The sequence below is a fragment of the Oncorhynchus masou genome, chromosome 31, assembly GCF_036934945.1.
Source record: "Oncorhynchus masou masou isolate Uvic2021 chromosome 31, UVic_Omas_1.1, whole genome shotgun sequence".
In the NCBI taxonomy this organism is placed as follows: domain Eukaryota; kingdom Metazoa; phylum Chordata; class Actinopteri; order Salmoniformes; family Salmonidae; genus Oncorhynchus; species Oncorhynchus masou.
This window is the reverse complement of record NC_088242.1, coordinates 50,696,339-50,717,769: the sequence shown is the minus strand read 5'-3', so window position 1 is coordinate 50,717,769 and position 21,431 is coordinate 50,696,339. Positions and strand designations below refer to the sequence as shown.

At 43.4% G+C, this 21,431-nt stretch overlaps 1 protein-coding gene across 1 annotated transcript in view; it reads right to left on the bottom strand.

Moving 5' to 3' along the window:
* The window catches only part of LOC135524087 (contactin-1a-like), a 125,139-nt gene that overhangs the window by 6,516 nt on the left and 97,192 nt on the right, over positions 1-21,431 (bottom strand). Inside the window, exons 16-24 of the mRNA XM_064951289.1 lie at positions 21,080-21,203; positions 16,324-16,485; positions 10,862-11,011; positions 7,849-7,919; positions 6,787-7,021; positions 5,769-5,872; positions 5,220-5,409; positions 4,840-4,952; positions 953-1,109 (exon numbers count right to left, since the gene is read on the bottom strand). Coding sequence (XP_064807361.1) covers positions 953-1,109; positions 4,840-4,952; positions 5,220-5,409; positions 5,769-5,872; positions 6,787-7,021; positions 7,849-7,919; positions 10,862-11,011; positions 16,324-16,485; positions 21,080-21,203 — 1,306 coding nt within the window. The remainder of the gene's footprint in view (positions 1-952; positions 1,110-4,839; positions 4,953-5,219; positions 5,410-5,768; positions 5,873-6,786; positions 7,022-7,848; positions 7,920-10,861; positions 11,012-16,323; positions 16,486-21,079; positions 21,204-21,431) is intronic.

Below are 21,431 nucleotides of genomic sequence, written 5' to 3'. Positions count from 1 at the left end.
AGAGTCAGGTTTTTTTTTTTTTTTTTTTTTTTTCCAGTGGCAAAATGTGAGTGCCACATCCAATTTGGAGATCGATGACATGTACTGTAAATTACTGGCTGACGGTTATGGCTGGCTGACAACATTTGTCATAGAGAGTTCACCTCTGTTTCAATCCACACATGCTACATTCATGAGGGCTCGCTCCAGTAGAGAAGCCATTGGTGAACTGATCACAATTCCAAACGTATGTATAGATGGGTGCATTGTGTAGCCTACAGCTGATTCCTTGGGCTGTCATAAAATAGCAGGATTATTTCAGTTTTAAAGATGGCCACCGAAAGCCAGAGTCATTTGTCACAGTCAACCAGGGGGCCCATGGACAGGAGCTGTCACTGACATTTTCATAGTGGATATTATTATCGAGGTATAAGATGGGTGGAAAGGCTTTAGTCTAAAGTCCATTACAAAAGCCTGGTGATGGCCCACTGACTTCAGATTGACTGAAGGCCGACTGACTGAACGACTGGCTGAGTGGATGGGGTGGAGGATGGAGGGTTGGCTGAGAGTCTGGGTGGATGGATCAAGGGGTAGAGGGGGTCTTGTGAGAAGAGGAAGAGGGAAACCCCCTCCTGGGTAGCTGTTATCATGGAGGCCAGGCCCACCTGACAGCTTGATTTCACAGACTCCTGGGAATCAAAGCTCCGGGGGGGATTATAATGGAGGGGGTTTGACAAATGGAGGGCCAGCTGCCTTGGATAAGATGGTGATATCTCCCCACCGCTCCAAATATGGGATTCAACTTCAGATGGACTACAGTGCTTCACTCAAGTGTTATTATGTTGGCGCTGTGTTACTTCATCCATAGCACCTCCTCACAATCAGACTCCATTTTGTGTCATATTAATTTCTGCCTCTAAAAGGGGCTTGATACATTTTTGTAAATGTATTATGTTGATGTTTGATGTGTTACCTGAGATGCGTATTTGGGCCACAGCCCCGTCCCCTCCCTTGCTGTGAGCCCTGACCTCCACTATGTAGTCCCCATCCTTGTGCATGGGCAGGTCTATGGACCGCTTCCCAGTGGTAAACAGCATCCCAGTGGATTTGCTGGCCTGCCTGTACAGGACCTGTAGGGAGACCAAACACACAGACAGAATATTAGATCAGTTCATATATGTTCATACTAAGGAGCTGTGACTACACCGCAAAAAGTGAAATATAAGCTAGCCTAAATATCTTATATTGACTGATAATTCCCTTAATTGTCTTGTATGTATGAGATACAGATGGTATACACTGTCCAACAAAATGCTTACTTGCAAGTTCCTTTTCGACAATGCAACAACCATAATAAATAATAAAAGATAAGAATATGAACATATAAATGGCCCAGTAGAATAGAATAAATATTATAGTATAATACAGGAAGGTACAATTTATAGCCCAATATTTAAATGTGTTTTGGGGAAGGGGGATTGGTGGGCAAGTGTTTTAAATTGTGAAGTATTTAGCAATCTTGTAGCAGCAGTTGTGATGTGTGTAGCATCCAAGTGTGTGTGTGTGTGCGCGTGCGTGTGTGCGTGTATGAGTGTACAGTGGCAAGAAAAAGTATGTGAACCCTTTGGAAATACCCGGATTTCTGCATAAATTGGTCATACAATTTGATCTGATCTTCATCTAGGTCACAACAATAGACAAACACAGTTTGCTTAAACTAATAACACACAAACGATTATACGTTTTCATGTCTTTATTAAACACACTGTGTAAACATTCACAGTGCAGGATTGAAAAAGTATGTGAACTCTTGGATTTAATAACTGGTTGATCCTCCTTTGGCAGCAATAACCTCAACCAAACATTTTCAGTAGTTGCGGATCAGACCTGCATGATCAGGTGTAATTTTGGACCATTCCATGTTACAAAACTGTTTCATTTCAGCAATATTCTTGGGATGTCTGGTGTGAACCGTTCTCTTGAGGTCATGCCACAGCATCTCAATCGGCTTGAGGTCAGGCGTATTTTCTTCTGTTGAAGCCGTTCAGTTGTTGAATTACTTCTGTGTTTTGGGTTGTTGTCCTGTTGCATCACCCAACTTCTGTTGAGCTTCAATTGGCGGACAGATAGCCTTACATTCCCCTGCAAAATGTCTTGATAAATTTGGAAATTCATTTTTCTGTTGATGATAGCAAGCTGTCCAGGCCCTGAGGCAGCAGAGCAGTCCCAAACCATGACGCTCCTCCACCATACTTTACAGTTGGGATGAGGTTTTGATGTTTGTGTGCTGTGCCTTTTTTTCTCCACACATAGTGTTGTGTGTTCCTTCCAAACAACTCAACTTTAGTTTCATCTGTCCACAGAATATTTTGCCAGTACCGCTGTGGAACATCCAGGTGCTCTTTTGCAAACTTCAGACTTGCAGAAATGTTTTTTTGGGGGGGGGGCAGCAATGGGTTCTTCCGTGGTGTCCTCCCATGAACACCATTCTTGTTTAGTGTTTTACGTATTGTAGACTTGTCAACAGAGATGTTAGTATGTTCCAGAGATTTCCATAAGTCTTTAGCTGACACTCCAGGATTCTTCTTAAATCATTCTGCGCTGTGCTCTTGCAGTCATCCTTGCAGGACAGCCAGTCCTAGGGAGATAGCAACAGTGCTGAACTTTCTCCATTTATAGACAATTTGTCTTACCGTGGACTGATGAATATCAAGACTTTTATAGATACCTTTGTAACCCTTTCCAGCTTTATGCAAGTCAACAATTCTTAATCTTAGGTCTTCTGAGATCTCTTTTGTTCGAGGCGTGGTTCACATCAGGCAATGCTTCTTGTGAATAGCAAACTCAAAATTTTGTGATCGTTTTTTTTTTTATAGGGCAAGGCATCTCTCACCAACATATCCAATCTCGTCTCATTGATTGGACTCCAGGTTAGCTGACTCCTGACTCCAATTAGCTTTTGGAGAAGTCATTAGCCTCGGAGTCACATACTTGTTCCAACCTACACTGTGAATGGTTAAATTATGTATTCAATATAGACAAGAAAAATACAATAAGGTGTGTTATTAGTTTAAGCACACTGTGTTAGTCCATTGTTGTGACTTAGATCAAGATCAGATCAAATTTGATGACAAATGTATGAAGAAATCCAGGTAATTACCAAGGGTTCACATACTTTTTCTTGCCACTGTATATCTATGTGAGTGTATGAATGAGTGAGTGCATGTGTGCTAAGGTACAGAGAGTCAGTGCAGGTGGCTGGTCTGGAGGGGCCAGCTCTCTGATGGCTTGTAGATAGAGCCTGTTGGTCTCTGAGCCTGTTGGCATCAGACCTCATACTCCAATACCGTCTGCTTGACAGTAAGGATGCTGCCGGCCTTCCACACAGTTTCGAATAGATGTCCTGGATGGGTGGGAACATGGTCCCAGTGGTGTACTGGACAGTCTTTACCCGTTGGAGGGCCTTTTGGTCGTGGATGGAGCAATTCCCCATACCAGGCCGTGATGCAACTGGTCAGGACGCTCTCAATGATGCAGTGGGTAGTATTAGGAGAGGACCCGGGGTGGCATGACAAATTTCAGCCTTAATTTGGCAGCCTTAGGAAGTAGAGACACTGTTGCACCCTCTTGACAAGAGTGGTGGTGTTGTTGGTCCATGTCAAGTCCACAGTAATGTGGACGCCGAGGAACTTAAAACGTCTCACTCTCTCTACTCCAGTCCCATTGATGTGGATCTGGGAATGTTCCCTCCTCTGCTTCCTGAAGCCAACAAATAACTCCTTTGTTTTGCTGACGTTGAGGGAGAGGTTGCGGGCCTGGCACCACAATTCCGCTTACCTCCTCTCTATAGGCCGACTCTTCGTGATTGGTTATGAGGCCTACCACCGTAGTTTCGTCAGCAAACCTGATGCTGCAGAGGGTCAAGCTTGGAGGGAACAATAGTGTTGAATGCTAAACTGTAGTCAATGATCAGTACGCTCCCATAGGTGTTCCTCTTGTCCAGATGAGTTACGGCCGTGTGAATAGTGATGGAAATGGCATCTACTGTGGATCTGTTGGAGCGGTAGGCAAATTGGAGTGGGTCCAGTGTACCTGGCGTGCTGGCCTTAACGTGGGCCATGACCAGGCCCTTGAAGCACTTCACGATGAGCGGGGTGAGTTTGACAGGGCGGTTTTGGGCATGACACCTTGTTTTTCTTGGGCACTGGGATGATGGTGCTGTCCTTGAAGCAGGTGGGCACTACGGCCTGGGACAGGTTGAATATGTCCGAGAAGACACCCACCAGCTGGTCAGAACACACTCTGAGGATGCGGCCAGGGATGCCATCTGGGCTGGCAGCTTTGTGAGTATTTACTCTTTTGAGAGCTCCTCGCGTCAGCCTCGGAGAGTGAAAAGCACCTGGTCGTCTGGAGCAGCGAGAGTCCTCCTGGATGGATCAGTATTGTCTGCCTCAAAGTGACCACAGTATGTGTTAAGATTATCTGGGAGGGAGGCGTTGGTACCCTTACTTGTAATAAACATTTTTTAGGTTACAACAAGCAAAATTATCTGCCAATGACGTTAGATCATTTAGCTTGGTAAAAAGTGAATTATCACTCAATATAGGATATTCAGGCTTGCTTAGATTTCACTTTTTGCAGTGTATGAGAAAGGCACTTGAGTAAACTGTATGTCGTGTCGAATAATGGGGACCTTCTAGCTTGGTTGAGTTTTGAAAGCTGTAGCTTTAAGAAATCTGTTCCGTCTCGTGCATATGTGGCAGATGCTGGAGAGAGACTATTGCTCATGTGTTAATCTGAAGTACAGACTTTTTTTAAACTACACTACAAGCTTCCATGCATTTGTAAAACTGTACCCACCTTGTAGCCATCTATTGTTGACTCGTTGGCCAAGGGCTCAACATGTTCCCAGGCGATATTCACTGATGTGCCTTTCAGCTTTTTACTGATTATTTTAGGAGGCCGGCTTGGGGCTGGCGAAAAACAGAAGAAGAATTGTTCTACAGTGTAAGGATCAGGTGACAACCAAACAGAATCAGTGAGATTACACTTTTGCATCCCGGTACATAACTCAGAATATGCTGACGATTATTTAGCTGAGGACCAGTCTCCCAGACACAGACTAAGCCTAGTCCACCACTAAGACACTTTCAATAGAGAAACACCATTGAAAAATGTTTTAGTCTAAGAGTAGTCTTCGTTTATTTCCAGGAAACCAGCCCAGAGATAAAAATACATACGGGCTTTCTTGGTGTAGATCTGTAAGTGTTGGCTGGGGGGTCCGTATCCAGCTGCATTGTAGGCCTTGACCTCTATGAGGTAGTGGGAGTCTGGCCTCATGTTATCCAGCCTGGTCTGGTTCTCTCTGCTGGACAACACCACCCTCTGACTGGACGTCTCGCTGTCCTCCGCCTTCCTCCAGTACCGCACCTGGACAGGAGAAGAAGGAGACGGTCACAGAGACTCAATATACTATATATAAAATATTCTAGGGCCAAAATACTTCTTGGTAAAATAATATGGTAATGACTACTAGCTGATTGTGTTGGATCAAATACAACGGAGTACTCAGGGTTAGTCCATTTTTTGAAGGACTCAGGGTTAGTCCATTGTTTGGAGGACTCTGGGTTAGTCCATTGTTTGGAGGACTCTGGGTTAGTCCATTGTTTGGAGGACTCTGGGTTAGTCCATTGTTTGGAGGACTCTGGGTTGGTGCAGACAGGTCGCTTCTACTTCTATCTGACAAACAGTCGTGTTACTCCTCATAGACAAAGACACATAGTACTGACCTGGTAGCCTTCTACAGTGTGCTGGGTAACAGGAAGCCACCACACGATGGCCTCAGTGGCGGACAGCGCCCTGGCCCCCACACTAGTCGGGGCTTTAGATGGCACTGGTGGCACACACAGATATATAATTTAAGACACTATAAGACAGAGAGAGAGAGAGACCCTGTAAAAGTATTTCCTCCATACACCCACCTACAGTAACTACATTTTCTATAAATATAGTTTTTATTTCACTTTACAACTTCATGTTGGCACCAAGTCTGACCTGTTCATGCAGACCTCCCTCAGTCTTGGTAAGGAGGCATCTGTTAACAGCCATTAATCATTACCTAGAACAAGCTCAGTGACAGAAATCTCTCTCATCACATTCTTTCTGCTCTCCAACAAACACTTTCCTCTGAGTTATGACCCAAGGCACGCTCTCAGAGTGTTCGCTCCAAGACAGAGCGCTGACCTTCTTTGGATGTTTAAATCCCACGGCGGGCACCGCCCCAAGAAACCTTCACGCACACGTCGTCAGGCTTAACTGAATGCTTCTCCCCTCTTTTACACTCCCAACGAGCGTTACCACCGCAACCGAGCATCTCTCCGTAGTGGCTATCTTGATTGTCTGTCAGCTGAAGTTAATAAGTGGGCTAAATGCTTGGCATCCTTGGGGCGAATAATCAGCTTTCTGGTTCATGCCACAAAGATCACGATAATCCTACTCTGATGAGGGTGGGGAATGGAGAGATGGAGGGAGGGTAGGGAGGGTTCACATTCTAAGGGTACAATTCGTCACATTCATCTTTGGGATTAGTTATGAAGTATATCCCACGCCATTAAAAAGTCACCGTGCTGATAAATAATTGACACTGACAGATTGAAACAGTTGATATGAAGGTGTGGCATTCTGAAGAGCCCTGCTCTCGCTAGGCTACTGACAGACTACAATAGTCTGGGTTCAGTTTTTCTGTTTTTCCCCACCGATGCTTGCGGTTTGGGCTTAGAAGTAAGATGATCCTCGATCTGTGCTTACCGTCCTGCGCAGAGTAGATGACAGCCATGAGACTATAGGGTCCTTCCCCTTTGCTGTTGAAGGCCTTCACTTTGACCTCAAACTCTGTGGAGGCGAGGATGGACGAGTCTTTGTGGACGTAGTGCTTAGCCCCGGGGTCTGCCACAGTCACCTTCCTCCACTCGTAGCCATCCCGGGGCTTAAAGGCGATGATGTAGCCAAAGTTACGTCCATAGTAGTACTGTGGCTGCACTGGCTGGAGGTAGATGGAATAGAAACTAGAATTGAATGACTGAGAATAACAGAAATATCCACAGAAACAAAAGACATCCTTGCAGAGAGCGTTACGCTGAGTGACAAGACAATTGCCAGACCCGAGATAAAAAGGGTTATCGTCACTCTAAAGCATGTTTATATAATACTAATTCTCGTAAACATGACGACTGTGTTTCTGACAGAGTGTTTATTCCAAAGTTACGACACTCTTATTATTAGACCAACACCCTCTCCCCATGCCTCATCTCCGAGCTTGGCTCAGGCACCATCAGACCATATGTTCTGCGTGACGTACATGCATCAGACGCCGCTAACCTCTAAACACACACAGTTAACCTTTAAACACAAGCCTCATCACATCGACCAACTGCTGTAGGATTGATGCCCGCCAGGCTTCTAGCAAGAAAAGGCAATTTGCCCAGGAGCGCAATAGGAATTTGTCAAAGGGGGCAGCAGAGAAACGGCTAACTAATGCCTGATACCTATCACTGATAGATTTGCTGGTGATCGTAAACAAGTGAGAGACTGATACAAAAGCACTTCTGGACACCCATGTTTATCCGTCAAACCGCACTGTTAAGAATGTGCTGTGGTGTGATGTGTTTTCTTCCCTCTTCCTCCATGAATATAGCCACCGTACTTTCATAGCTGTTTTGCACTGCCTTGCAAAGAGGAGGAAAAGAAAGGCAAAAACTAAATGTACTTTGCATGTGCAAAGTACATCTGCATGTGTCAGATCAGATTTAGGAAGGGAGTTGAGTTCGTGGTCATAGGTCACCCTGGAAAAAAAGTATTGGCTAGACCTACCGTCCAAGTTATGGTCAGCTCCCTGCTGGTCCCGCCGCCGCCGCCGATGTCTGAGGGCGCCACCACAGGAACTAAAAGCAAAACGCCAAGATCTGAGTTCACATTCACAGGGCAGTATTCACAAAGCCCATCAGAGTAGGATCCAGCATGTCCATTTGATCATATTCATTATGATCTAAAAAGGTCCAACTAGATCCGAGATCAGCACTGCTACTCTGAGACACTTTGTGAATATGGGCCATTGTCCACACAGGACAATGCCAAACAACACATACTGTACCCTTCCATTGGCACCAGTACTGACGCAGCATTGGCTTTGCAAATACCATATCACTGTCACTAATGCTGCCAAGTGCAACACCTTAATGTTCATAAGGGACCGATGCCACACTGTGGGGGTAGAAAGGCTACAGCTCGTTCCTGCTCTGCTTAAAGCTCAGTCTTATCTCATGCGTCCTTGGTTCCGGGAGATGTGTTCTAGTAGATATTATTATTTTAGAAAGGTTCCACTAGGCCTACTTTTTCCAATGTTGAACTTAAATGAGCTTATTTATTTACATTTAAGTCATTTAGCAGACGCTCTTATCCAGAGCGACTTACAAATTGGTGAATTCACCTTCTGACATCCAGTGGAACAGCCACTTTACAATAGTGCATCTAAATCATTAAGGGGGGGTGGTGAGAAGGATTACTTATCCTATCCTAGGTATTCCTTGAAGAGGTGGGGTTTCAGGTGTCTCCGGAAGGTGGTGATTGACTCCGCTGTCCTGGCGTCGTGAGGGAGTTTGTTCCACCATTGGGGGGCCAGAGCAGCGAACAGTTTTGACTGGGCTGAGCGGGAACTGTACTTCCTCAGTGGTAGGGAGGCGAGCAGGCCAGAGGTGAGCTTATATGGCCGACTGGGGTTCAAAACCAGATCTCCAGTTCAAAACCAGATCTCCCGCTGAGCTAAAGCCTAGGCCAGTGGTCACCAACCGGTTGATAGTGATCGACTGGTCGATCACCAAACATTCATGTTAAAAAACTACATATTTTATTTATTTATCCCAGTTGGCAGTAGGTACATTTGATTCAGAAGCTCTAGTGTCGGGAAGGCAAAGAGTTCCCATTTTGAACTATTTCATGTGTCTGAAGGTAGAACTCTGCATACCCGACCCGGCAGTCCTAGAGAGCAAATCAAGTTAACGTATAGGTCTACTGCTGGCCAATCAGATAGCTCAGATCACCGTCTGTCTGCACAGTTTCCTCAAACCATAGGCTGTAAAAAGAAGCCGTGCGCGCACAGCAAAGTTGAGACCGTGAGATTTCAAAATGTTTAAAACCACGACTAGAGAGAGACTCAGCGAATACAGCAAAGAACTGTAAGTTCATGTTTAAGATGTTATTCAGCACCCGTCCACACTTTTACAAGCCATAAAATGCGTGTTCTCCCTACTTTCAAACGCACTACAACCAGCACCGCAGCAGTCATGAATGAGTATAGCAAAGTGTTTCGATAAGCTTGCGTTGCTAGTGTATTATTAGCGGTTTGTGTCTTCTATAAAATCAAGGACTATATCACTTTCTCTGGTCATAGGAGTAACAACATGAACTGGTGCATGAGGCAGACATTATTATTTCATACCTTTATTTAACTAGGCAAGTCAGTTAAGAACAAATTCTTATTTTCAATGACGGCCTAGGAACAGTGGGTTAACTGCCTGTTCAGGGGCAGAACGGCAGATTTGTACCTTGTCAGCTCGGGGATTTGAACTCACAACCTTCCGGTTACTTGTCCAACGCTCTAACCACTAAGTTACCCTGCCCACCGTAGCAGTAGATAATAATGCAGTGCGACTTGAGTTTCGCCATCAGCTGGAAGACTATGTCCCCTTTTCTTAGCAGAGAGCGAGCAGAGGGACGGTGAGTCGGGTGAGAGGCAGCCTCACCGCTGCCCTCTCTCTACCTCCCTCTCCTCAGACTGGGGAAAGGGGATACCTAGTCAGTTGCACAAATGAATGCATTCAAACGTAATGTGTCTTCCGCATTTAACCCAACCTCTCAGAACCAGAGAGGTGCGGAGGGAGCTGCCTTTAATCGATGTCATCGGCGTCCAGGGAGCAGTTTTTGTTGGGGGTTAACTGCCTTGCTCAAGGGCAGAGCAGACAATTTTTCCACTTTGCCAGCTCTGGGATTTAAACAAGCAACCTTTCGTTACTGACCCACCACTTTTAACCTTTCACTGCAGTGGGCTAAATCAGGGTCACACAGAGTGTTTCTTGGTAGTCTTAAAAAAATCTACTTTGAAACAAAAGTATACACCTGACACACATGGTCATGGACGTACCGTGTCAGATATTACACAGATACCGTGTCCATATTACACTTTACATACATCACAGAAAACTGAAATATAGCAGAGATGTTTGACGTCGAACCCCGGATTTTCAGCATTTAAAAAAATAATCATGTTTATTAATTATGAAATTATGAAAAATATGAATAACATTCCACCCATGAGGCCACTCGGTCGTTTGACTGCAGGAATGGGCTACCCGCTAGGCTACCAGCCTAAACTGACCATCAGATGCAGGCCATCAGTCCAGTAAAATTAATTATAGAAAATCATTATGCTCACTCAGCTGTGCCTCACAAGTAATACAATTACCAGTGTGATCGCATACCCAACATTTTTAAATATAATGTCTAAATGGTCTGAGAAGAACAACATTGGCAGGGCAATTCAAGCATAGCCAATATTTAGTGATAATGTATTGGGACTATAGCCTACTGCACAAACATAACTGTTTTTAATAGGTTAATGTTGCATAGGCTTACAGTTTTTAAGTCATGTTAAAAAAAATCTGAATGGTAGATCTCGGCCTGCTTTTGGACTCAGAAAGTGATTGGTGACCACTGGCCTAGACCACTGTATGACCAGACATTAGCTCTGGTAGCCAAGACAAGTTTTCATATCTAAGGCAAGGTTACTCATGATGCGATGGCGGTTCCGTACCAACTCCGTTCCACTCACCTGCCTCCAGCGTGGTGACTTTGGGAGAGGGGCTGCTGGGGTCTCCTGTCCCCAGGGTGTTGGTGGCTATCACCCTGAACTCATACTCTGTCCAGGGAAACAAGTCCACCACCGTGGCCGACTCTGCATTTCCTTCCACATCTGGAGGGGCTACAGATCAAATCAAGCTTTATTTGCACAGCACATTTCAGACATGGAAATGTTCACATTGCAGGAAAAAAAACTTCAATATTTACGAAACAACAAACATAGGAGGAGAAAAAACTAAAGAGTAACAAAAACTGAAAGACTGAAACGCACCCTAAGACAGAGATAAAAAATTATTCAGCCCCCTTAAGTTAATACTTTGTAGCGCCACCTTTTGCTGCGATTACAGCTGTAAGTCGCTTGGGGTATGTCTCTTTCAGTTTTGCACATCGAGAGACTGAAATTTTTTCCCATTCCTCCTTGCAAAACAGCTCGAGCTCAGTGAGGTTGGATGGAGAGCATTTGTGAACAGCAGTTTTCAGTTCTTTCCACAGATTCTCGATTGGATTCAGGTCTGGACTTTGACTTGGCCATTCTAACACCTGGATATGTTTATTTTTGAACCATTCCATTGTAGATTTTGCTTTATGTTTTGGATCATTGTCTTGTTGGAAGACAAATCTCCGTCCCAGTCTCAGGTCTTTTGCAGACTCCATCAGGTTTTCTTCCAGAATGGTCCTGTATTTGGCTCTATCCATCTTCCCATCAATTTTAACCATCTTCCCTGTCCCTGCTGAAGAAAAGCAGGCCCAAACCATGATGCTACCACCACCATGTTTGACAGTGGGGATGGTGTGTTCAGGGTGATGAGCTGTGTTGCTTTTACGCCAAACATAACGTTTTGCATTGTTGCCAAAACGTTCAATTTTGGTTTCATCTGACCAGAGCACCTTCTTCCACATGTTTGGTGTGTCTCCCAGGTGGCTTGTGGCAAACTTTAAACGACACTTTTTATGGATATCTTTAAGAAATGGCTTTCTTCTTGCCACTCTTCCATAAAGGCCAGATTTGTGCAATATACGACTGATTGTTTTCCTATGGACAGAGTCTCCCACCTCAGCTGTAGATCTCTGCAGTTCATCCAGAGTGATCATGGGCCTTTTGGCTGCATCTCTGATCAGTCTTCTCCTTGTATGAGCTGAAAGTTTAGAGGGACGGCCAGGTCTTGGTAGATTTGCAGTGGTCTGATACTCCTTCCATTCCAATATTATCGCTTGCACAGTGCTCCTTGGGATGTTTAACCTGTTGGAACTCTAGGGGCGCAATTTCATTTTTGGATGAAAAACGTTCCCGTTTTAAACAAGATATTTTGTCACAAAAAGATGCTCGACTATGCATATAATTGCTACTGTTCGAAAGAAAACACTCTGACGTGTCCAGAAATACAAAGATCTTCTCTGTGCGTGCCCTTTAACGTGAGCTTCAGGCAAAACCAAGATGAGATGGCATCCAGGAAATGACAAGGATTTTTGAGGCTCTGTTTGTCATGATCTCCTTATATGGCTGTGAACGCAAGAGGTATGAGTCTGCCCTTTCTGTCGTTTCCCCAAGGTGTCTGCAGCATTGTGACGTATTTGTAGGCAGATCATTGGAAGATTGACCATAAGAGACCACATTTACCACGTGTCCGCCCGGTGTCCTGCGCCGAAATTGGTGCGCAAAAGTCACCTGCCAGTATTTTTCCAAACAATACAGAGAGTAAAGCAAGCTTCCACGAACTGCATGTCAATGAAGAGATATGTGAAAAAACACCTTGAGGACTGATTCCAAACAACGTTTGCCATGTTTCGGTCGATATTATGTAGTTAATCCGGAAAAAGTTTTACGTTGTAGGTGACTGCATTTTCGGTTCGTTTCAGTAGCCAGGCGCAATGTAGAAAACGGAACGATTTCTCCTACACACAGACGCTTTCAGGAAACACTGCGCATTTAGTGTGTTACTGAGAGTCTCCTCATTGAAAACATCAGAAGCTCTTCAAAGGTAAATTATTTTATTTATTTGGTTATCTGGTTTTTGTGAAAATGTTGCGTGCTACATGTTATTCAAAATGCATTGCTAGCTTTGCATGCTCTTACACAAATTAGTCAATTTCTATGGTTCAAAAGCATATTTTGAAAATCTGAGATGACAGTGTTGTTAAGAAAAGGCTAAGCTTGAGAGCAGATGCATTATTTTCATTTTATTTGCGATTTTCAGAAATCGTTAGCGTTACATTATGCTAATGAGCTTCAGGCTATAACTGTATACAGGGTTTTTTCATAGCCAAACGTGAACAAAACGGAGCGATTTGTCCTACACAAATAATATTTTTTTGAAAAACTGCACATTTGCTATGTAACTGCGAGTCTCCTCATTGAAAACATCCGAAGCTCTTCAAAGTTAATGATTTTATTTATTTGGTTATCTGGCTTTTGTGAAAATGTTGCGTGCTACATGCTACACAAAATGCTATGCTAGCTTTGCATACTCTTACACAAATTAGTCAATTTCTATGGTTCAAAAGCATATTTTGAAAATCTGAGATGACAGTGTTGTTAAGAAAAGGCTAAGCTTGAGAGCAAACGCATTATTTTAATTTTATTTGCGATTTTCAGAAATCGTTAACGTTGCGTTATGCTAATGAGCCTGAGGCTTTAGTCACGATCCCGGATCCGGGATGGGGAGTTTCAAGAAGTTAAAGCTTGGGAAATCTTTTTGTATCCAAATCCGGCTTTAAACTTCTTCACAACAGTATCTCGGACCTGCCTGGTGTGTTCCTTGTTCTTCATGATGCTCTCTGCGCTTTTAACGGACCTCTGAGACTATCACAGTGCAGATGCATTTATACGGAGACTTGATTACACACAGGTGGATTGTATTTATCATCATTAGTCATTTAGGTCAACATTGGATCATTCAGAGATCCTCACTGAACTTCTGGAGAGAGCTTGCTGCACTGAAAGTAAAGGGGCTGAATAATTTTGCACGCCCAATTTTTTCAGTTTTTGATTTGTTAAAAAAGTTTGAAATATCCAATAAATGTCGTTCCACTTCATGATTGTGTCCCACTTGTTGTTGATTCTTCACAAAAAAAATACAGTTTTATATCTTTATGTTTGAAGCCTGAAATGTGGCAAAAGGTCGCAAAGTTCAAGGGGGCCGAATACTTTCGCAAGGCACTGTACATAAACACATAGTTTCACCTCAGAGAAGTGTCGGATAAACAATCATAACAGAGTGTGTATAAATGCTGCCAGCACTTGGACATCTTTTTCATACAAGTTGTATTACTTCGGTGCCACTGACCAAAGCACTCATTTACAGAACTTTGTAAGAGTTTAGCTCATCTTATTTTGCATTTGATATAAATGCTGACCTAGGACTTATGAAACGGTGCCTGTGAGGACACATGCCATGCGTCCAGAACTTTTTTGGTTTCGGTCTCTGCAGGTTTTGCTTCTTTAAGAGCTCCGCCATGTATAGCTATGTATCTGGCGCTTCTAAAAAAACAAAACAGGTTTGCTATGTCATTATGGGGTATTGTGTGTAGATTGATTTTTGTATTTATTTCATCTAATTTAGAAGGCTGTAATGTGTCTGAATACTTTCCGAAAGCACTGTATGTATCTGGCACTGAGCCAGTCAGAGTGGCACCACAGCAGTCTCCGCTTCAGTGTTAGTTTATTTGACCAGATTTTGGTGTTCATGGAGTAAAAAATAATCATATTTTATTGGGCTGATAGACAGTAGGAGAGAGACGAAAAAAGGTTGGAGAGGAGACACTAGTGTGGGTTCTGAAAGCGACAGTACAAACTGCAAGACCGGGCCTACACATTTAGGGTACATATTTGACCAATCTACAGTTTGATGTACAGTACCAGTCAAAAGTTTGGACAAACCTAAACATTCAAGGGTTTCTCTTTATTTCTTGCTATTTTCTACGTTGTAGAATAATAGTTAAGACATCAAAACTATGAAATAACACATATGGAATCATGCAGTAACCAAAAAAGTGTTTAAAGAATCTCAAATATAAAATATATTTGTTAAAGTAGCCACAGTTTTGCCTTGATGACAGCTTTGCAAACACATGACATTCTCTCAACCAGCTTCACCTGGAATGCTTTTCCCTACAGTCTGGAAGGAGTTCCCACATACGTTGAACACTTGTTCGCTGTTTTTCCTTCACTCTGCGGTCCAACTCATCCCAAACCATCTCAATTGGGTTGAGGTCGGGTGATTGTGGAGCCCAGGTCATCTGATGCAGCACTCCATCACTCTCCTTCTTGGTCAAATAGCCCTAACACAGCCTGGAGGTGTGTTGAGTAATGGTCCTGTTGAACAACAAATGATAATCCCACTAAGTGAAAACAAGATGGGATGGTGTATCGCTGCAGAATGTTGTGGTGGCCATGCTGTTTAAGTGTGCCTTAAATTCTAAATAAATCACAGACACTGTCACCAGCAAAGCACCCCCACACCATCAGAACCCCTCCTCCATGCTTCTCCGCTTGTGTGGTTCCCACCGAGATCATCCGTTCGCCTCTCACAAAGACATGGCAGTTGGAACCAAAAATCTCACATTTGAACCCAGATTTCCATCGGTATATTGTCCATTGCTCGTGTTTCTTGGCCCAAGCAAGTCTCTTCTTATTATTGGTGTCCTTTAGTAGTGGTTTCTTTGCAGCAAATCGACCATGAAGGTCTGATTCATACAGTCTCATCTGAACAGTTGATGTTGAGATGTGTCTGTTACTTGAACTCTGTAAAGCATTTATTTGGACTGTAATCTGAGGTGTAGTTAACTCTAATGGACTTATCTTCTGCAGCAGAGGTAATTCAGAGGTCTTCCTTTCCTGTGTCAGTCCTCATGAGAGCCAGTTTCAACATAGCGCTTGATAGTTTTTGCCACTGCACTTGAAGAAACTTTCAAAGTTCTAGACATTTTCCGCATTGACTAACCTTCATGTCTTTTAGTAATGATTGACTGTCATTTCTCTTTGCTTATCTGAGCTGTTCTTGCCATAATATGGACTTGGTCTTTTACCAAATAGGGCTATCTTCTGTATGCCACCCCTACCTTGTCACAACACAACTGATAGGCTCAAACGCATTAAGAAGGAAAGAAATTCCACAAATTAACTTTTAACAAGGCACACCTGTTAAAAAAAATGCATTCCAGGTGACTACCTCATGAAGCTGGTTGAGAGAATGCCAAGAGTATGCAGCACTGTCATCAAGGTAAAAGGTGGCTACTTTGAAGAATCAAACACATATTTTGGGATTTGTTTAATACTTTTTTGGTTACTACATGATTCCATGTGTTATTTCATAGTTTTGAGGTCTTCAATATTATTCTACAAGGTAGAAAATATTTTTTTTTAAAGAAAAACCCCGGAATGAGTAGGTCCAAACTTTTGACTGGTACCGTATGTCCTTTATTTATTTGACTTACATGTGGTGGCGTCTCGCCAGTCCTCCTGAGAGAAAGAGTCCCGGCACTGGATAGTGTATTTAGAGATGGGGCTGTGGTTGTCTGTACCTCGGCTCCAGATCAGACGCACACTCTTATCCCTGATATCCTCCACGCGCACCCCACCTGGAGACCCAGGCGGACCTGGAGAGACCGAGAGGAAGAGAGGGGGGAGAGCAAAGGGGGTGGAGCATGCAGTTGGGTGGAGAAACAGAGATAATCATTGGTTATTACTACAGAAAATACTAGGTCAGAACAAAGAATGTCATAGTATCATGCACACATACTGCAAATGTGCATGCCCATACTGAATAGTGAGGTATAATGTGAAACAAAAGAAACTTGCTTTTCCCCTTCTGTTCATGGGTGCATAGACTTGGCAAGATTCCTTGCCTGTTAAGTCTACATTGTACTTATACTGCAACACCTATTCTGAATGAACATCAAAACAGGTGATTCCACTGGCATCAGTCTTAGCCTTGAGGATTAATACCTTGCTTAGGGCCATTGGGGTGGCAGGGTAGCCTAGTGCTTAGGGCCATTGGGGTGGCAGGGTAGCCTTGAGGATTAATACCTTGCTTAGGGCCATTGGGGCCACCTTCCGGTTAATAATCGTTGGACTAGTAACCGGAAGGTTGCAAGTTCAAACCCCCGAGCTGACAAGGTACAAATCTGTCAGTCTGCCCCTGAACAGGCAGTTAACCCACTGTTCCTAGGATGTCATTGAAAATAAGAATGTGTTCTTAACTGACTTGCCTGGTTAAATAAAGGTAAAATAAAATTGACATTCACTAACTGAGCCTATGGACCAAGAGGCTTTTTAAATCCACTGTTTCTCTCATTCTATCTTCCTGGAGGAGAGAAAGAAGAAGACTAATAGAAAACCCAGACTGTTGGGGTGAGTCTCTCTCTCTCTTTCACACACCCACAGCCTCAGCCTCAGACAGCCGCAGGTCCTTCGTGTCTGTCACAGAACCCACCCAGAGTACTAAGGCGATTAGACTGGAGAGTGACAGAGAGAGGGAGAGATGTGTGTGTGTGTAGAATGAATCAATTAATTAATTTATTGATTAAATTTTATTTTCGTGTCAAATCGCCATTTGGCAACCCATCCCTTATGGGATTAATTGACACATAAACAAACATTACAATAATTCACTATGGTAATTAAATTATAATTCTTCTTCTGGCATTCTCCGCATTGTGCATCACACAAAGAGTAAAAATATTTATATTAAAAAATATGTATATATATTTAAAAATAATAAATCAATACATAGTAGTAAATAAGGTTATCCAAACAAGAATTACATGCCTATAGCAGTAAAACAATGTACATACATATATACATACATACAGTTGAAGTCGGAAGTTTACATACACCTTAGCCAAATACATTTAAACAGTTTCACATTACCTGACATTTAATCCTAGTAAAAATTACCTTTCTTAGGTCCGTTAGGATCACCACAATATATTAAGAATGTGAAATGTCAGATTAATAGTAGAGAGAATGATTTATTTCAGCTTTTATTTATTTCATCACATTCCCAGTGGGTCAGAAGTTTACAAACACTCAATTAGTATTTGGTAGCATTGCCTTTAAATTATTTAACTTGGGTAAAATGTTTCGGGTAGCCTTCCACAAGCTTCCCACAATAAGTTGGGTGAATTTTGGAACATTCCTCCTGACTGAGCTGGTGTAACTGAGTAAGGTTTGTAGGATCCTTGCTCGCACACGCTTTTTTTTAGTTCTGTCCACAAATTTTCGATAGGATTGAGGTCAGGGCTTTTTGATGGCCACTCCAATACCTTGACTTTGTTTTCCTTAAGCCATTTTGCCACAACTTTGGAAGAACACTTGGGGTCGTCAGGTAGCCTAGAGCACTGGACTAGTAACCGAAAGGTTGCAAGATTGAATCCCCGAGCTGACAAGGTAAAAATCTGTTGTTCTGCCCCTGAACAAGGCAGTTACCCCACTGTTCCTAGGCTGTCACTGAAAATAAGAATTTGATCTTAACTGACTTGCCTAGTTAAATAAAAATGGTCCACTTGGACCCATTTGCGACCAAGCTTTAACTTCCTGACTGATGTTGCTTCAATATATCCCCATAATTTTCCTACCTCATGATGCCATCTATTTTGTGAAGTGCACCAGTCCGTCCTGGAGCAAAGCACCCCCACAACATGATGCTGCCACCCCCGTGCTTCACCGTTGGGATGGTGTGCTTCGGCTTGCAAGCCTCCCCCTTTTTCCTCCAAAATGACGATGGTCATTATGGCCAAACAGTTCACTTTTTGTTTCATCAGACCAGAGGACATTTCTCCAAAAAGTACGATCTTTGTCCCCAGTGTGCAGTTGCAAACCGTAGTCTGGCATTTTTATGGCGGTTTTAGAGCATTGGCTTCTTCCTTGCTGAGCGGCTTATCAGGTTATGTCGATATAGGTCTCGTTTTACTGTGGATTTAGATACTTTTGGACCTGATTCCTCCAGCATCTTCACAAGGTCCTTTGCTGTTGTTCTGGGATTGATTTGCACTTTTCACACCAAAGTACAATAATCTCACGGAGACATAAAGCGCCTCCTTCCTGAGTGGTATGACGGCTGCGTGGTCCCATGGTGTGTGTGTGTGTGTGTGTGTGTGTGTGTGTGCTAAGCTTCTGCCTCCACTCTGAAGTAGCCCTGAGTTGTTTCACAGGAAGGTATAACTAACATCTTTTACACAAAAGTCAATTTTCAGGCTTGTTGTGTGGAAGCGGACTGGTGAATAGAGCGAGCTCTGACTCCACGTCCCAATGCAGGCCAGGGTCTGTGCAGGATGATAAGCTTCAGACTAGGACATTTATTTCTGTTAAATGACTTTCATATGGGGGAAAGTCTATTAGAGAATTCAAAAAGGTGCTGCTTTTTAATGGTTTTCAACCCATTGAACTTTCTTTGTTTGGATAGTTTATCATTTATTCGCGGTGAGTCAGCACCTCCACACAAACACGTTTTTTTCTGGGTGTGCGCCAGCTCATGTTTTTTAATCCCCCATTGAACGACAACAATTATACATTGTTGTGATACGTCGATGTATCCAGATGCTGCACATGACATAGAGCGATAATAACAAGATGGTAACAATAAGATACAGCTGCTGTGGGATATTTCCCCAGTAAAGTCCTTCAATAGATCTACTTCCTCATTGTCAGAATTGACACATGGTCATCTTTCATCTCCTTCCTCTTGGCACTCCATTGGTCATGCCCGCAGGCCAGGGTCTCTGCCTTGTTTTTTTTTTTATTTCACTGCATTCTGGGAACATCACTTTCCCATCTGTCAGCGCCTGCTCTATAGCATCACCACCAGGGCACGATGGGGATCATCACACACCGGATCTCTCCTCAGAGAGAAAGGTTGTTTTAGGGCATACAGTGTTGCAGAAGTCATGCCTTGGAAATACTTTAGGAGATCCCGTTGTTTGAACACCAAAGGAACCCCAAACACTGGAGCATTCATTTACCAAGCTCTTTGAGGAGGCCACATAAAAGGCCTGACCTTCCCTTTCCGGATAGATAGGTTTTATTTACACAAATGCATGTGTCACGACGGTGCACTCTGTCAGATTACAGTAAAGGAAACGGAATTTGAGTGCAGCTTACATAAGATACGAAGAGCATAAGCATGATAAAAAGCAGGAACATTTCAACGTGATTATCTACCCCTCGTCTCGTGTCAGTTTAAAAGCCTAACTAATGGTGATACTTGGCTTTTTCTGTAGTGTTTCTGTGTTGCTCTCAAACTTTGCCTCTTGAGAGCAAATTTCAGGCACAGCTCCACTCATCTGCTGCAATGGTTTCATCTGTAGGTTTTGGCAGGCCGCTGAGTATGTTGTGTAGCCAGAACCTTGAATGATCTTGACGGCCCAGCTCTGGACTCTTTCTAAGGTCTGGTTCTTTTTCTCTGTGAGGTTGAAATTCCACACGGTAACTGCATACTCCACCACAGGACGTATGTGTGTCTCATAGACAGTTTTCAGGTCTTGGACTGCCAAACCTCCTCAGACTTTTTTTCGGACGATGCGTTGACCTGCGTGTCCCATCGAAGATCTGACTGTACCCACAAGCCTAGGACCTTGGTGGCTGGAACATTCTCAAATGCAGCGGGGTAGCACAGATAATTAAACTAGTGTGTTTATAAATGACATGCTGTGAGACTCTGTGACATGTGCCTACTCTCCAGTGGTTGTCCAGGCTCCAAGACAAAAGGCATATCCTCCTACAGTGGTTTTTTCACTGCTCTAAAAGAGCCACAGAGTTGACAAATCAGCCCATAAAACAGCCATGGTCTCCTAACTCTGGCTAGATTTACAACCCCTCACGCACACACACACACACACACACACACACTTTGCAGGCTAACTTATGACACCCCCTCTGTGTGAAGAGTTCAGTTTATAGGGGCTATTTAAGCCAGCTACTGTAGCTTGTCATTCAATTTGTTATTTACTTTGTTTTCAGAGAGCAGCCCCTCTTACCTTGTAGAAATTAGATCTGTTTAATGAACTAATATACAGAGCCGATATGGAGACAAACTACAGGTTCCACAGAGAGTGGGAAAACGTGGCGTCAATCATCTCCCACTCTCTGTCTTGCACCCCACTTATACCTACCTCCCACCCTGTCAACTCTAGTGCTGTGTGTGTGTGTGTGTGTGTGTGTGTGTGTGTGTGTGTGTGTGTGTGTGTGACGTACCTCTGACTACCAGATTGGCGGATGCGGTGACGTTGTCCACAGGGGTCTGAGCGGTGCAGGTGTAACGTCCAGAATGCTTCAGCTGGGTGTTCTTAATGAGCAGCTCTCCACTGGAACCACCATTCTGATCAGGGACAACAGGACACATCCAGAGAGATGCAGTATAATACCAGTAATAGTGTAACATAATTGCCTATTTCATTCTGTGCAGACACACAACCTCTTAGTTCTAGTCATTTCAGTTAGAACAGGCACTTAGCTACACTATTTATATATCACAATACAGGTATATTATTCTGGGTTCTATTTATATATCACAATACAGGTATATTATTCTGGGTTCTATTTATAT